Genomic DNA, 17,755 nt, shown 5'->3' with positions numbered 1-17,755 from the left:
CTCGGGCTGACCAGGAAAAATGTGGAGGGCACTCCAAACTCCAGGGGGAGCTCAAGACTTCCCCCATCATTTATTAAAATAAGTTTTCATTATAGTTATACATGACTGAGGTTCATTTTGACATAACCAAACAAGCACAGAATATAATTTGCTCTACTTCAGTCCCCAGTAATTCCCCTTTCTCCTTCTCTCCCCACGGCCCACCTTTTTCTTGGGGGGTGAGAGGTATTGAACCCAGGGTACTTTACCACTATGCTACATCTCCAGCCCTTTTAATTTAATTTTTATTTTAAGCCAGGATCTTACTCAGTTGCTTAGGGCCTCGCTAAGTGACTGAGGCTAGCCTCAAACTTGCAATCCTCCTGCCTCAGTCTCCCTAGTTACTACCTTTTTATTTCCCTCCAGAGATAAGAAATGTGACCCAGGTTAAGAATGACACTCAGGCCCTAAAGGATAGACAGTGGGACAAATGGAGAAGGGAAGCTTGGCTAGGAAGAGCAAAAGTGCTCCTCAAAGCTGTCTACCCCTCCCAAGGCACAAGGCTAGAAGCCATTTCCACCCTCTAAAGGTTCAGATGGCCCAGGGAAGAGCTCAGGGTAATGGGTTCTGCACAGAGATGCACAGACTGGTTTACTGCCCGTCTTCAGAACAAAAGAGCCATGAGGGTGACATATGTTCCAGTGTCAAGTTTGTCAGAGTAGAAAAGCTGGCATGTTCTTGGGCATCAGCTAGGAAGGAGGGTTGCTAGGAGGATTTTGAGACACTGGCTTTGTCCTTTCTTCACCTCTATCAATACTAACAAGAAAGACACAGGTGATTTTCAAAGGCTTCTATTCTAACTCTGGCTAAACAGAAGGAAAGACATTCTTTGTATTAATGCTCTTTCTTCCCTCCTCCCAAAGAAGTGGTCATGGAAGTAAGAAGAGCCCACTTTGTACATATATACTAAATCAGGAATGTCCTGACTCACAGATGGTAAACTGTGGGTAAGAATGATTGTCTAGCACTGAAGTGCTCTCTCCTTCTTGGTACAAACTGCATCTTTTAAATAGTCATTTCCAAACAGAAAAGCTGTTATCCAGTAAGGAAGAAAACTGAATGCCAACAGTAGCAGAGACTTTTTTTTTATACCTAGATGAACTACTTTGGGGTTTACTTGAAGTTCATACTCTTTCCAACAGCATTGCACTTGAAACAACTTGGATCTATGCAGCCTCTTTCCTTCCGAGGACACATGTCCTAACAATCCTAACAATTTAGAATTGTTGCTTTAGAATTCTAAGAATGGGAACTCAAGAGGGCTTGAATATAAGAAATTAAAGAGAAGGAGCTTAGAAAAGAACAGGGCCAACTTTGATTAAGATAGGGCTCATGTGTCAATAGATATAGATGGAGCTCTTCCACAAGAAAATTTTGTGTGTGTGTGTGCAGAATGATTATTTCTAATTAAGAATCACATCCCAGAACACCAAAGTATTTAACAGTTTTAGTAAATGGCTTGTCCACATGGATAGATCTAACTGAAAAAAAAAAAAAAAAAAAAACCAAGATAAAAATAAGGAACCCCCCTCCCATCCCCGCTTCTGATGCACTACCCCCTTCCACTGTAGTGGGCTGGGGCTTTAGACTCAGCCACAGAGCTTGCTTCCATCTGGGGTGTTGGTTACTTTTGTGCATATGACATTGACAGGAAAAAAAAAAATGCAACTGACTGACCTGATTACACCAAAAGGAGGATCTGAGCATCCTCAGACCAGCTTACTACTTTTCCTTGGATGGCTGTTCAATGGGTTTTAATAGTAACATTTACCAACCATAGGCAACTGTTTCATTTTCAATCCTGAGAAAGAGGTCTGAGGAGAGCCCTAGTCTTCCCACTCCAGCCCTGCTATGGCGGACCAGGAAGGGCTGCTCGGGTGGAACACACCACCTACATAAGGGTAACAGGGCATTTTTCCTGAAAGGAAAAAAGAAGGAGCGAAACCAAACCTTAAGCTTTATCATCCTTTCTACACTTACTCCCAATTTATACAATTCTCTTCTAAACTGGCACTAAAATGAAATATAACAGTACTTGAAATAGCATTTAAACCCTGTGGAAAATCTTATCTTCAACTTCAAATTTAAAATTCATCCTTAAAATCTGACAGGAGAAAATCCAAACCCTAGAGGAATCAGCTTCTCCTTCCAAAACCATTCCCTTCTGTCCATAGCCCTCCTCCTACTAGCAGAAACTAAGAAAGTGAGCAGGGTGCCTGGACTGTGCCTTGTTCTCTAGCACATGCAGTCTTACTGGAAGCATTAAGTATCAGCTGCACAAAGTTTAAATGAAGCCAAGGAGTACCTGACTAATGTAAGCATCCAAAAAAAAAAAAAAAAAAGAAACAGAAAATAAGAAATAGGGGCTGGGATTGTGGCTCAGTGATAGAGCGCTCGTCTAGCACGGGTGGGACCCAGGTTCGATCCTCAGCACCACATAAAAAAAAAATAAAGGCATTGTGTTGAGTCCATCTACATCTAAAAAAAATAAATATTAAAAAAATAAGAAATAGCATATTTTTTTCCTAATGTCATCCCAAGGACTCTTAGAATTCAGGTTTCGAGATTCAAAGAGTTACTTTCCTACTAGTGAAGAGGCTGGTATTAGGCCTATTGGAAGATGTATGGGGAAGAGAGAAGAGAGAATGTAGTCACGTGCAAAATACATTTCCTAGGTATTGACTGTGCAGAGCAGGTTGCTGTAGCAGAGTTGGATATAAACATATCATAGGGCCTCTCTGCTTTTGGAGACACTTGAAGCCTTAGAAACATTTTTTCCCTATTTCAACAAATAGAGATTGGAAGCAGGGACTAAATTTAATATTCATCAAGATACAGAATATGTTAGGCCCTATGTGCTTTTCTCAAGAAATAAAATTCTATGGCTAGTCAGGAAAGGAAGAAGAGAGAATTGAGGAGACACAGAAACTTTCTGGCTCAAGATATTCCTCAGCACAGTGCAGTCACCTTCATTCAGTTTTTCTCTATTAAAATGCAGATTAGGAAACTTGGGGTGGGCTCTGGATCTGGTCTTCACTAAGGGTGACCATGGGCAAGAGACATCCCCCTCTTCCATTCTACTTTTTTTTTTATGGGAAAGTATAAAACATCCTTGTCAAGTGCTCTTTCAGGCCATTACAAAGCATTTCCAGGCACTCAGCTAAAAAGTGTTTATGTAAGCCAAGTTCCCCTCAGCTCCAGTGGAGAAGCCCCCTATCAGCACCATCCTGCACAACCACTATCTAGGGTCACCTCCTGACACATTTCAAACTCTCTCACAAAGGACAATCTGCCCAGGACTGTTTGTTTGTTTGTTTTCAATAAGGAAGGGAAAGCATGCTTATAAGATCAATTTATAGCAAAGGGAATCTTTCAGGGAAAAAACCTTATGACAAAACACAAGTGCAAATGGCAGTATTATCATTGTGAGGATGTAGAGTAAGCACTAAAAAGGGATCCATAAAATCCTGAGGAAAATGCATGGAATCATTACTATTAAGTTTTGTTTTGCTTTTTAACTGACTGTTCTTTTGATCCTTATCACATAGCCCTGGGCTAGCCCACACAGCCCTTTGTGGGTATTAGCTAGCTGAAGGATTTTTTTTTTTTTTTTTTTTGATACTAAGGACTGAACCCAGAGGTGCTTAACCACTGAGCCACATTGCCAATGCTTTTTTATATTTTATTTACAGACAGTGTCTCGCTAAGTTGCTTAGGGCCTCACTAAGTTGCTGAGGCTGGCTTTGAACTTGTGATCCTTCTGCCTCAGACTCCTTGAATTGCTGGGATTACAGGCACAACCATGCCCACCCTGAAGGATGTTTAATGGTGGACACTGCTAAGGTGTGTGTAGCCCTAGAATCTGGCCTGGTTCCAGTGTGAGGAGAGGTCACTCTGGTTTGGGGCTTGATCAGAGGCTGGGTTCTTTCTGGTACTTCTGCTCATTTTGGGAGGCAAAGTATTTGATTAGTGCCCAGTGTAAGGGTTGCAGCCATAGTGAGATTCCCCAACAGCTGAATACCAGAGTTTGCGTTTTTATAAAATGACATTTATCCATCCACAGTGGGAAATTAAACAGGAAAGGCGGCCAAGGGATAATTACATCTTTGTCAATCCAGTATTAAAATCTTAAGCAAGAAGTTGGGCACAGTGGCACATGCCTGTAATCCCAGCAACTGGGGAGGCTGAAGCAGAGGGATCATAAGCTTGAGGCCAGCCTCAATAACTCAGCAAGACCCTGTCTCTAAACAAAATAAAAAGGACTGGAGATGTGGATCCCCAGTACCACACACACAATAAATTAATAAAAATAAAAAAATAAACCTAATCAAGAAATATCCATCCGTGCATGGTAAGTTCTTCAGGCCTGGAGTGAAGAGCAATGGAGGTCAGAGCCCAAGGGCAGGCAGGAATCTTCTGTGGGGAGTTAAAGCCACAACTCCAGGGAAGGAGATAAAAGGATAATATCCTCAGATCAAGTCTCAACACCTCTCTCCAGAGGAAGCTACCTCTATTATCCTGCCCTTTACATAGCTAGTCTAAAATGGGAGACAAGATGGGGCCAATAGGGAGAGGACTCCTGGCCTAGAGGCGGCCCTTCCCTGTAAATGTAGCCCCATCAGCCTGGCAGCTTGAGGGTTAAAGACAGCACTTAAAAGAAAACTCAAACTCCATTAAGCCCAGGCTTGGAGAACAGGGAGCAGCACGGAAGCCAAAGGAAACTAATTTTGGAGGCTCTCCAAGCTGCCAATCACAAGCATATTTCTAACAGTCCCAGTGTTGTTTGAGTTGGTTGTTTTTCCACAGGCTGCACAATGGGGTCTGGTTATTCATTGAAAAAGTCTGCAAGTGAGCCCCGCCCTCCATTCACAACCAATTTGGAATGCTCCATTCAGGCAAAAGGGGGAGTCTGCAGCTCAGCTAGGTAGGGCAGACCTAACAGTGCCCAGCGCCCAGCTGTCGCGGCAGGGACGCTTGCTCGCCCAGTGTGCTCTGTTTATGTAAGAAATTCAGACCCTGCAGGGGCGCCTGCCTGCTTTGCACCCTCCCTAGGATCTAAACAGCCAAGACTGTTGCTGAAATCTGCAAGGGTGTGCAAATCTGCTATAAGTGAGGTCGGGGAAGTGCCCTCTGGCAAAAGGGGAAAGGCAAAAAAAAAAACAAAACTATCATACGCAGCCCAGTTCAGAAGCAGTCCAGTTCAGAATCGGAGTGTAGCTTCCAGCTGAGAAAAACAGACTTCACTGGTATTTCTCCTGCCCCTGGGCGAGCTGGTTTGCATTAGGAGACAGCTCTCTCTGGAAGCCTGCCTCTCTAGACTTTCTTTCCCATTCATTGCCAGTAGCTACACTGGGAGCCACCTGGCTTCCTCCCAGGGGAGAGGGATTCTGGAGACACAGATTCTCTGGCTGCAGAGAAGGGGGCTGTGAGCTCCCTATTAGGACAGTTTCACAGTGCCTTTTCTTGGCTTTGGCATGGTTTGGAAGGGTTTGGAACACCCTTTAAATGCCCAGGAGACATTAAAAGGGAAGAATGTGCAAGTCTGGGACTGGATGGTGAAATTTACTCCAAGATTTCCAAAAGTACAAAGCCAAAAACTGGTTTGGTTTCTTAGAGATTTTTTTCCAAACCTTTAATAACTGCCCCTAGGGAGAGCTGATGGAGCCGGTTTGACAACCACATTTTATTTCAAGGAAAAGCATATTTCTTTATGAAAATCAAATCCAGGAGATAACTGAGTTCACAGATTGTGTCTTTCTTTTTCTTTCTTTCTTTCTTTTTTTTTTCTTAACACATTTGGCTGTTTTTTAAATGTCTGATGTTTACGTCTTTTCACTGCCTGCCCTTATTCCTCTGAGGTCTTTCTGACTACAATCCCCACTCCATGCCTTGGTGGTTCAGGAGCCCAAACTCAAATTCCTGGCTTTTTAAAACCTAGATTTAAGCTTCCTTCTTGGAATCTTTCATCCTCTGCTGCAATTTTCCTTATACACTTGTTCCTTCTAATCAGGGAAATCTCCTTTATTTGCTAGGCAGGTTCCTTTCACATGGGGCTCTTCTCCCTTTAACATCTGAGTTGCTAGTCCATTTAATCTCCCCAGCAGGCCCAAAGGTGCACACACATTATAATATGATTTATGCGCGCACACACAACTAGGGGCCTAGTATCTCACCACTCCTTTTAGCAGAGCCTAGAGGAATAGGACAATGATAGAAACTGACGACCAAAGCCTCTGTTAAATGAGTTTGATGAGTTCACAAAATGAATTTTTAAAAAAGCAACCTAATCCGGTAATGGCATCAGCATGCCTGGCACTCATCCAAGAGCTGGGAGCTGCAACATGACAAGACTCTGAGCTCCTTGGAATCCAAGTAGAGAAGCACTGTGTGCCAGGGCACAGATGGGGCCCAAGCTGCCTCAAGGGCAGCCGTATGCCTGAGAGGGGGCCGTCAGTCTCTGAGACTGGATATGCTTTACCACCATTAAAACCCACGAAACATTGGAGGAAACAGTCTCTAGGCAAAGAATCAGGCACCCAAACCTATCCCACTCCCAGTAACTGAAGTCACAATACTACTCTTAGATAGTAGAAATGGCAGACAATACAAATTTTTGGCTTTATCAGCTACCTATGTCTTAATCTTGTAAAATTTAAGGCTATTAAAGGAGAAAGGAATGGACAGTGGCTTTAAAAAAAAAATTAAGTTGTAGATGGATACAATACCTTTAATTAATTAATTAATTTTTTTTAATGTAGTGCTGAGGATCGAACCCAGTGCCTCACACATGCTAGGCAAATGCTCTATCAGAGAGCTACAACCCTGGCCCGAGTGATTGGGGGCTTCTTGATAGATGTCAGGATCTTGTTGCTTCTGGAACCTACACAGGTGATCTGCCTGGAAGACAGAGATTATCTCCTCAAGTCTCCTCATGAAATATAAAGGACTGGAAAGGCTACCTGGTTTTGTTTTAAATAAGCCTAACTGAATCAAAGTTAGAAAAAGCAGACTTTGTTAAACTTAGGCTCTTTTAGGTCAATGGGTACTTTAGGTCTTGAGTCCTTGAGATTTAGAGGCTATCAAAACAGGAAGGATTTCAGATCATTTAGCAACCTCTCCAGAGACAAGGTAGTGGGGCTGCCTAACAAAGACATTGAAAGTCACTCTGTAAAATTGGACCATGCTTTTCCTCATGCTTTCTTCAGCATTCTTTTCTTCCTTCTCCCTACCTACAGAACCACTTGCTCCTAAAAAGTATAAACCAATAGCCTTGACTTCCTTATGCCTCTCCTTTGTGAAGTGCCTACAGTTCTCTTTCTTATCTTCCAAAAAATGCTAAAGACTTTAGGAGGATCCTTTCAAATGGAAATGGCCCTAGACCACAGAGCAAGTAAACTCAAGCTTTCTACACCCCATCAGGGTCAGAAAGATGTGCCTTGCCCAAAAGAAAGGAACTGATTATTTCTACTATATCTGCTTCCCATGTTAAAAGAAAAAAAAATTTTTTTTCAGCAGAATAATCTCACAGTGACACAGGATTAAGATCAATGTGTTTTAGGCTCAAGGGCTGTCATAACAATTAATCCTATTTCCCCAGCCATCTACTGCAATGTATTTATGAAAAGTTGATCTTATCAGTTAATTAGTCAGTCCTTAGGAAATTACTTGTACTTCCTTCAGTAGTTCCATTCTTTTTGAAACACAGGTCTAAAAAGAACACTTCAAGGGGAAAATGGGGTCATTTGAATTTTAGAACAAATCTCTAAATTGTATTTAGTATTGAGGCTATGATTTTAAAATAAGATTTTATCATGCTCTTTCCTCAGTATTAAATATTTTCGTTACTCAAGATCCTGATGGTGGTATTCACAATACCATCACTGAAATAAATGAGAGATATTTTAAAAAAATAAGAAATGAAGTTCTGCATGTTTTTAAATTATTTTTGTAGTTTTATTTATTTTTATGTGGCACTGAGGATTGAACCTAGTGTCTCATACGTGCAAGGCAAGTGCTCTGCCACTGAGCTACAACCCCAGCTCTGAAGTCTGCATTTTTAAAAACTGCTATTTATATATGCCAAAATCTAGTATTACTCCCGTAAGTACCCAAGTAGTCAGTTCAGAAAAAAAAGAATGTAACATGTACTCCACCCCCACATTGAAGGGCTTTTGAGAACCAATCTTATCTATGACTTTTGTTAATTCTGTAAAAATGTGTAGTAAAGATGTGTATATATGGATATACTGACCCAGATTCCCTGGTTTTGTAGTCTATATGATAATGTACGTATTTATCTACACATTCATTTATACAGATACACATACGTGCAGTGATTTATAAACAGATAAAATATGTATATACACATTAATATGTCTTTAAGGAAATATCAGTTTTAATAATTTTTCTGTTTTATAATTTCTTGCTCTCTTCCAAATCCTAAATGGAAAAACTTGAAGCACTAGATGTAATAGCTTTCTTGGGATTACAGAAGAGAATTGAGGTGATGGACTAAATGGCTGGCAATCTCCCTAAGGCTTTCTCCTGAGAGTCACCTCCAGGTATCTGAAATGATGAGACAGAGTTTTGAATCCATTGAGCCTGCCCATAGCCTGATTCTGCAGCTCTGTGAGAGTTTCTTAAAAGATGTTATTGTAGATTTTTTTTTTCCTTCTCATTCACCTAAACCTATTTGCCGCCAAACCAATGGTCAGTCTCTTCAGCTATTTGGACATTATATTATCTCTTCTGTAAAATGAAGGGGTGAGACAAGATGATCTCTACAAGGGACTTCCAGCTCAAACAGTCTAGGATTTTTAGGGTTACTTCTCAGGACCAAGGGACAATGGAAGATACTGGTAGAACGCTTATAGTCCATAGGTCACACTTTCTCCTTCCTTGAATTTGACTTTTAGGAATTTGTAGTAAGAGATACTTCATTAATGTCTGCATAGCTAGAAGTAAGTTGGACATTTCCATAAGACTTACAATAGTTTTATTTATTCATATAACTCAGGGATGGATATCTATGGGCAGGGAACCCAAATCTGAAAAACTTAGAAAACATAATCTCTTTAGGAGTTAAACTTATAGTGTTTATCCCCCCCAAAAGAGTCATAATCCTCAAAACTGATATCCCAAAATAAAAAAAAATAATTACTCACATTACTTAGCAGTTTTTTCTTAATACTTACACACACTCTCATGAATACCGGAAAATTAAATCAAATCATTTTAACAGGATAAGCTGACATTATCAGTGGTTACTGGTAAGAACATTTATTACAAATGTTTCTGATACTGTGGGAAAAAAGGTTTGCTCTTCCTGGCAATTATAAGTGTGGTTTACAATTCATTGATTGGGTGATTCAAACTAACTCCTAAGACTTCATTAAATTTGAATACGTTTCTTTCCCTCCCTTGGAATAATCATGGCCTCTTCCAGAGATAACTAGAATGGAGACCTCCAACACAAGGCTGTGGAAAGTCTTCCCAAAGAAGTAAGGGTTCTCTGCTCTGCCCTGCCCAGCTGTGGACTCTGGCAGTTCTTCTGGGGCTCTATGTCAGTCTGAACCACAGTCAAACAGATGAGCCTGAACGAACAGCTCAAGGCCACACTGCCCCATAATGGCGCTCTTGCCCAACCTCTCAACAAGTAAACCTACTTAAATCTATCCTTCCCTAAGCTCCATGGCAAGAAATAAGAGTTAGAGGGGGAAAGAGCTATAAGAGGCTTTTCTAGGCTGCAATTTTATCCTTAAAATATAGAAAAACTCAACTTTAAGCATTTAAAGCAAAAAGCAAAGTAAAAAAACTCACACTTGGTAAGCAGGGACATCTCTCAAAGCACCTCCATTTAAGGTATGGTATTTTAATTACTGAACTTAGCACATTCTATTCACTAAGCAGGAATTATTTCTAAGGAACCAAAACACATTTATTGATTTCTTTGCTTTAGCTTGTTCTTCCAGATAAATATATTTTCAAATACAAATCTTATTTGCTGACATCTTTCTCTTATGAACAGACCTTTGCTTCAGCACAGGCAATCACCTCCCTTTTAACTCTTTTGGGTTATAGAGAAACAAACAAAAGTGTCATAAAAATGTTTCAAAGAACCTCTGCCAAGAAAGCCACCTCCCAAACAGACTCTAGTTTCTGTTGCTCTGAGCAAGAAATGGAAAGGCTGGGCCAAATTGTCAACACAGAACAAAGTTAGATTACAAATTCTGTCTTTCATTTCTCTCTCTCTCTCTCTCTCTCTCTCTCTCTCTCACACACACACACACACACACACACACACACACAAAAATATTTGAATTATCTTTATTTAGCCTTTCAGTGGCAAGCTTCCCAATCACTTGAAAGCAATCAAAGGGCAATAATTAATAAGCATTTCCTTTCATATAGAAAACATCCACAGCAAGCTACGACAAAGCTAAGGTAACCATGCATCTCTGTGTTAGTCTATTCCTTTTAAAGTTTCATGGCATTGTGCCTTGGACATAAGGCCTATCATTAAAGAATGTTTAGCTGGTACCTCTGTTCTTTCATTTAATAGATTTAGAATACCCAGCTTTTACTTAGATTCAAAGATACCCTATCTCCCAGTGGCATTTTTACACACACACACACACACACACACACACACACACACACACAGATTTAAAAAGGTGGGAAAAATCTTGGTGCAAAATGAGAAACTGAAATCCTTGCCTGGCTCAGGTGCTTGCTATTATAAACTATGACTAAGAGACATGAATTTTTCTATGATGCAACTCTCAAGAGAGACAGCATTTTCTCCAGGCCTCTCTTAAACCTGCTCATTCGCCAGTGACTAATGCTCTCTAGAGCAGCCCTGTGCTGCTCAAATTTCATCAGCCAGCTTTGTCCTTGATAGCTCTGCCTGGACCATAAAAGCTCCCAAACCTGTTGAGGACAGCCCCCCCCCCCCTTACTTCAGGTCAAAACCAACCGTGCTCCTGTCAGCACCCAAAGCCATCTTTGGAGCCACAAGCTGCATCTTATTATCTCAAGTAATGAGCACTTAATGACTATTTTAATAAAAAGGTTTTACTCTTATATGAACAGTAAAGGCACAGCAACTGCAAGAAAAATAAAATCAGGTCAGTCTGTGACACCCTCTGATAGCTTAGCAGAAACAAAATTAACATGTTGAGTGAAACCACAATTAACTGGAATTTCCCATTAACTATCTGCTGCCTCTTTAAAAGAAAAAAAAAAATATCCAGATTCATCATTTGTATCAAAGGCTTAATGTATTAAAAAAAAAAGCTATAAGAACTCGGATGATTAATAATTGTTTGGCCCAGCATCTTATATGTCAGTTAATTTACAATTTTGAGATCAGAGCTTTGCAATATTCTTAAAAGTAAAAAGAAATTTAGGCCAGGCACAGTAGCATATGCCTGTAATGCCAGTTACTCAGGAGGATTGCAAATTTGAGGCCAGTCAGGGCAACTTGGTGAGACCCTGTCTCAAAAAATAAAAAATAAAAGGGTTGAGGATGTAGCTTAGTGGTAACAGTGCCCCTAAGTTCGATCCCCAGTACTGGGGCGGGGGAAGGTGTGGGGGCACTGGTAATGTAATAGTAGAGTGTCTGCCTAACATATGCAAGCTCCCAAGTTCAACCCCCAGTATGCTCTCCCTGCCCCTCCCCGCAGAAAAAACAAATTTAGGATGAAATTATGTTCAGTAAATCTTGCCTGCAATAGAGTAGAAACATTTCAGAAATAATTTCAATAAGAAATGGAACAAAAAGTTTCAGGTTTAGTCTTGAATTATTAAAAGAAACTACATGCATACCACTGTCCAGATTAGTTTGGTATGGCTGAAAAGAATATTCTAGACATTGATGATCCCAAACCAACCAATTTCAGAACAAATGTGTCTTCACCAGAAAGGTACTTACAGTTATCAGACTGAAAATCTGGGACAAATTGTTCATCATCAGGAACTTGTGCTGAAAAAGAGATTTTTATTTTAGATCTTTAAGTTTTATTAAAAGGCACAGTAAAATGTTTTATATGGAAAATAGGACAGCCAAGAAACTTGCCTTCAGCTAACCAAGCCTCTTGAAGTTGACTGAGATCCTGAAACAACTCTGGAATTAAAAACAGAAGACCCCAGAATGAGGCTATTACTTCTGCAAGGGAGAAGAGGGGAAGAGTCTACATGCTGCTATCACTGGGAGTGATGTAAGGAAAACAAAACAGAGGAGGGGAAAGCTTCACTACCTTCAGAATCATGAGCCAGATCTGTGTCCAAAAACTTCCTCTTTCTGTCAATCACAGGCCGCCCTCGACATTCCTCTGATCGAGATTTCTGAAAGAGGCCAACAGACAAGATTGAAGTATAGTAAAGAGGCCCAAAGGGAACTGACCCACTAACAAATGAGAAGACTCACTGAAGAGGGAGGACAAAACAAACCAAAAGCCACATAAACTTACCCCTGGGACCATAAAAGGGACTTGCTGATCGTAAAACCCATCCATGGTGCTTCCAATGTCTCTAATATCACTTTGAAAGGTTTCAGCATTGAGTAATTTCTGGGGGAAAAGAGATCCTCCTGTAATATGAATTTGGGAGATTTTAACTGGGGGGTGGGGGGCAATAAAGCAATTTTATACTGCTCTTTCTTTAGGGTTGTATAAAATCACTACCCTTCTCTGAAGTACTTAAAAGCCCACTCAAAGTGTAAGCTTTCAGACCAACTTTGAACTTGATTAATGGTATCAAAGGTTCACAATGTACTCAGTGCCAAATCCATTTACCCAGTCATTATTGTCTGTCTTTTTTTTATCATTAAGATTATAGACTTGGTACTCCTTTTCCTCTACAAAAAAAAAAAAAAAAAAAAAAAAAAAAAACTAAACCAAAAACCAAAAAAAAAAACAAACAAAACTCCCCCAAAACCAAAAACCTTATTTTCATCATTAAAAAGTGATCTCTTGATTCTCTGATATAGAAGATACTCCAGAGCATTTGTAGTAGGGTTTTAAAAATACAGTGACAGGAAGTAGAGAAACTGGGTTTAAGTAGTCCAAATTATTGGCAATTAAGAATCTGACACACATGGTGTTTCTAAAAGTATTTTATAGGTCAGTAGTAAAAAACACTATGTATAATTCCAAGGAAAAAACTGATCAGAAGTATACTTATCTTCAGACACAACTCTTTATATTTAAAACCTAAACCTTCTGTCCAAACAGGTGTATGTCTGTAATGTCACAAATATCTCCATGGCAACTTAGAGATACCTGTGGTATCTCCAACTTCTAAAAGAATAAAATATCCATGAAAAGAAATTGATAAACAACTTCACTGTACATATTTTAAACATATTTTTACTAAAGACCTTTAAAAAAAGAATTATAATTTAAATTTTATTTTCTTATAGTAAGGTCAGATTTCCAAGACATTTTCCACCCACCCACCCCCAGCATTAAGCTCTTTTCATTCCTGGTATGTGTTGGGGCTGGGGGAAAAGATTGGGGTCAAATGCAAGATGAGAGAATGTTTCCTAATTTGTGAAAAATAAAGTAACAATATTATGAAGGTACCATTTCCCAAATAAAAATGCAGTTAGGTAAACATAAAGGTGGAAAACATTAATTTCACTCATCTCAGACCTAAGCAATGCTTAATGAATAATTTCTTTAACTTGCATATAAATTTTAAGTGGGGAACTTTTTTTTTTTCCAATGGGCAATTCCATCCAATTTGTATTCACAATGTGGAACCTATCAAATTTTCACAAGTGAGCAGGATACAAGAAAACTCTTCACAGCCAGCCTTCTCAGCACTTGGCCAGAGTAATCAGATATTTTCAAAGTCAAAGGAAAGAAAGGAGCATAACAGTACAGTTCATAACTTCTAGAAAAAGACTGCCGCCATCCTGCCTGCTTGCTTTCCTAACAGCGCAAAAACGTTCAGAATAAAGCCTCTCTCAAATGTCACCAACCCGTATAGAAAATCTGAGAAATCTTAGCATTGAGTTGAAGGGCATGAAAAAGAGTTCTCTGTCGCCTTCGAAAATTTGTCTGATTAAGTCGTGGCCTTAGGAATTCTGTAAATGTCTATCAGAGAAGGGAGACAACGAAGAGAAAAGCAGGGAGGAGGGTGAGGAGATATTTTCAGAGTTTCATGATGAAATACTTCTCCCTGAGAAAAAAATTTTCTTTTAAAATTTTAATAAAAGAAACTGCCATAAACTAATCCAAAGGAGCACGGAGGATCTAAAGCAGCCCTCAGAGTTCAAGGACTAGAAACATTGTGTTCAAAGTATTTTTTTAGAGCCTGAAGGGAAGGCTCGAGTTCATCCAGGAGTTTAAACCACTTCCTTTGTGCACCCCCCCTCCCGGGTGCCCCCAGGAAAACTTCAACACAGCGCAGCGGCTCGATGGAGGCCCCTCCCCGGTGGCGCGCAGCGGGCCTGGTTTTATGAATGGGAAAGCGAGCCGCGGCCGCCACATCAGGTAGAGACTGTAACTGGATCCCTAGCGCTGGGCCCCATTCACAAAACAAGACACACTTCCACCCAATTCCCAGCCTTCCCCATTCATGAAAACTTCAACTGCGCCCCCGCCCCCACTCCCAACGCACGCCCAGCCTCCAACGCAGGCCCCTCACCCCAGCGTTTTAGGAAGAAAGCTCCAGGCTTCATTCACAAAAAGGGAAAGGGAGGAAAAAAAAAAAAAGCCGCAGGGAGCAGCGAGCCAACTAAAGAAACCCGCTTCATTCATAAAGTCACCCACATTCATAAAAACGAGGTGCGGCGCCGTGCTACCCACCGCCTCCAATTTACCCCCTCCAACCCCAAACATCTCTCCTCCGCACCCCATCCTCCACCAGGAGTTCGGTTCCCCGCTCCCTCTGAAAATGCAGCCGGACCCCCAATCCACCGCGAGGCTCCAGCATCTCTCCTTCCCCGCTCCGCACTGTGTTTCTTTCTACCATCCCCAGGCCGCAGTTCTGGCGCTCCTGGATTTTCTCAAGAGTCGCCGCGGAACCCAGTGCCCTTACCCTGCTAAGAATTGGAGTGGGGGACTGGGTGTCTACTTTCCAAAATCTGAAACTTGCAAGAGCTGCATAAGTTCCTGGCCGACCCCCAAACCCGCAGGCTGCACATGCCTATGTCATTTAACCCTTCTTGGTTTTTTGGTGTTGCGGGGGGTGGGGGGAGCACCTCTCAAACATTCAGCCTCAAGCTGCTTCCCGCCCCCTCCTCCTAACTGCAAAGCTCCGCCAAGCGTCTCTTCTCGCGAGCCTCCAAGTCCCTCAGGGCTCCCAGATCTCCAGAGACAGTAAAGCCCCGCAACTCCGCGTTCCCCCACCTCGATCCTGAGCCCCGCACCCGCACCTAGCGCTCGGGCGCGCCTCCCCCGCGATATGCGGAAACCCTCTCGGCTCGCGCTCCGGAACCGTTAGCCGCCCCCGCCCGATGCCTCCCAGGAACCGAACCGGACCGGGCCGCTGGGGGGAGGGGCCAGTCAGCCCCCGGGGTTCACCCCAGATGTGCACCCTGACTTTAGGATTCTGAATCAGCCAGTGAACTCTCGCCGTCTGGGCCTTTCGGACCCGTTGCAGGACACACCTTGTGATGCCCCTTTGCCCCCTCAACGCCCACTCACCTGAGGATGCTGCTCTCTGCCCCTTGCAGCGGTCCCGGCGGCGCAGGCGCGCTCACGCACGCGCGCACCGGGCCTGGGCGCCTAGGCGAATGACTGGGTCGAGCCGCTCCGGAGACGGTGAACCGCTCAGTACACCAGCGGCTGGACTCTGCGCGGCAGCTGCCAACCAGGCTGGAGCGCTGGCCCGGCCCCCAGCAGCCCCCTGCTCCGCCCGCTGCCATTGGCCCGCAGCCCTAACCCAGACTCGTTCCCATTGGCCTGAGGCCGTTCCCGCGGCTGTCCATCACTTCTTGTTTACCCTGTCTTCGGGCAAATCCTGCGGAGCCGCCCCACCAACTCCACCTCCTATTGGCCCACGATAGGTCTTTCTCCACCCCCTCAGGGGTCTGTTTTACATAATTTATGCACCGGGGGCCATTGGCCAATCAGCATTGGCTTGTTTATATAATGAATGTAAGGACGTTTTTCATTCATAAAAAACGCGACCTGAGGGGGAAGCTTAGCTGAGTCAGTGAAGCACTTAAAGGGGCCGAAGCCGGGAGGAGCCGCCGTTACTTCCCCTCTTGCAGCTCTCGGGACTTTTCACCAAGGCTCTGCTCTTCCCCCTTTTCCCCTCTCCCCCACTCCTCCCTCAGCTACGCCACGGCCAGGATTGGGTCGCTTGGCGCCAGACGTTCGCAGCTGCAGCACCAGGCAAAGTTATCTTTTTAGAATTCAGACGAGAGGAATTCGTCATTCCACACAGAGAAACTCGCTGACCGACCTGGGCGTTCGGCCCACAGAAACACAGAAAACGGAAATCGAGCCTTCTAATCTTAGTTACCTTTAAGAGAGGCCTTAATTTCTTTTAACCAGGTTTCCAGTGGGAAGAATAAGCACTTATCTCCCTTTAAAATCTGAGCTCTCACAGCTTTTAGCTGCTGTTTTATACTGGCAAGGCCTAAGGCCCAACCAAATACTGTTCTCTCTTTATGCTTAATTGCAGGTCCATAATCTTTGAGGGAGTGGGCTCAGGAGGGGAGATGAGGGTCATGGCCAGTGAAATCTCCGCAGCCGGCACCAGCTAGTCAAAGAACCTAGAAATATAAATTCCTCCGAAAGGGGCATGCGGAGTTAGACCACTTGCTTCCCTCCCCGGCTGCTTGTTTTCCATTTAAGTGTTGAACGCAAGATGGTGTATTTGCGAATTAGATCCCGTGCAGCTGGGAACGACGAGAAACAGCTCTGCTTGCCAAACTATAGGGCACTAACTGCAATTGCTGAGATTCTTAACAGGGTGTTCCAGGAAACAAATAAACAAGCAATCTTCTACAACCGCCTCCTCCCCGCCCCCTCCACCCCCTCCCGTGAAGGCTTGGGGCCTCTTCCCCAGGATACTGGGGGCTTAAGAGGGAGCTCTTCTGTTCTTGTTCGGTTGTGTGCCCTGCCATTCACCCCGTGTGTCAGAGGTGGGGGAAGAAAGGTACCACATGTTAGGAGAGAGCCCCTAGTAAAGGAAGTCCTAGGGTAGCCAAATCTGGAGTTGCCCGCCCCCCCCCCCCCCCCCGTTCCCCACGGTGGGTAATGCAGTGTGGATGTTTAGGGGAATTTTTTTTTTTTGAAGTCAAGATTTGCCCACTTTTTTTTCTACCTTCACTGGTATATCAAACAGTGTAGACATTTAGTGTGTTGATTATAGCCCTTAAAATGTTTGTGTCCTAAGGAACAGTGGAGTGGGATGAGATGGGAACCCAGCAGCCACCAGGCTGACTTTGCCAGAGACTGGGATAGGCAGGAGTTGATGTATGGGAAAGTGTCTGAACTTTTAAGGAGCAGTTCCTTGATATTTAATTTCTTGGTTGAGCGTCGTGCTTCCTCCTCCAGCTTTCTCTTAGTACTTTTATTTGTTCCACAGGCAGCACCATTTCAGTTTGGCAGCTGGACCTTCCAGCTTGTTGCTGACATTCCTGTAGGTTCCCTCTCCTGGGCTAGATGCAGGGTCCCTTAGCTCCCAGATCCTCTTCCTTTCCTACTTTGTCTACTCCCCACTGCTGCCACTCCCCTATCTCATTCCCTCTCAGCCT

At 42.9% G+C, this 17,755-nt stretch overlaps 1 protein-coding gene across 2 annotated transcripts in view; it reads right to left on the bottom strand.

Annotated features, from left to right (window-relative positions):
• The window catches only part of ETV5 (ETS variant transcription factor 5), a 58,316-nt gene extending 42,418 nt beyond the window's left edge, over positions 1–15,898 (bottom strand). Inside the window, exons 1-5 of one of the 2 annotated variants that reach the window (XM_081301654.1) lie at positions 15,693–15,898; positions 12,510–12,628; positions 12,297–12,384; positions 12,116–12,163; positions 11,972–12,022 (exon numbers count right to left, since the gene is read on the bottom strand). In XM_081301654.1, coding sequence (XP_081157780.1) covers positions 11,972–12,022; positions 12,116–12,163; positions 12,297–12,384; positions 12,510–12,554 — 232 coding nt within the window. In that variant the 5' untranslated portion in view covers positions 12,555–12,628; positions 15,693–15,898. The remainder of the gene's footprint in view (positions 1–11,971; positions 12,023–12,115; positions 12,164–12,296; positions 12,385–12,509; positions 12,629–15,692) is intronic. The other variant, XM_081301655.1, reaches the window with a different exon arrangement.
• Positions 15,899–17,755: the final 1,857 nt, after the last annotated feature.

Source organism: Spermophilus citellus (genome assembly GCF_964194105.1).
Source record: "Spermophilus citellus genome assembly, chromosome: 7".
Taxonomy (NCBI): domain Eukaryota; kingdom Metazoa; phylum Chordata; class Mammalia; order Rodentia; family Sciuridae; genus Spermophilus; species Spermophilus citellus.
Note: the sequence above shows the minus strand (reverse complement) of the source record. Positions and strands in the feature narration are given on the sequence as shown.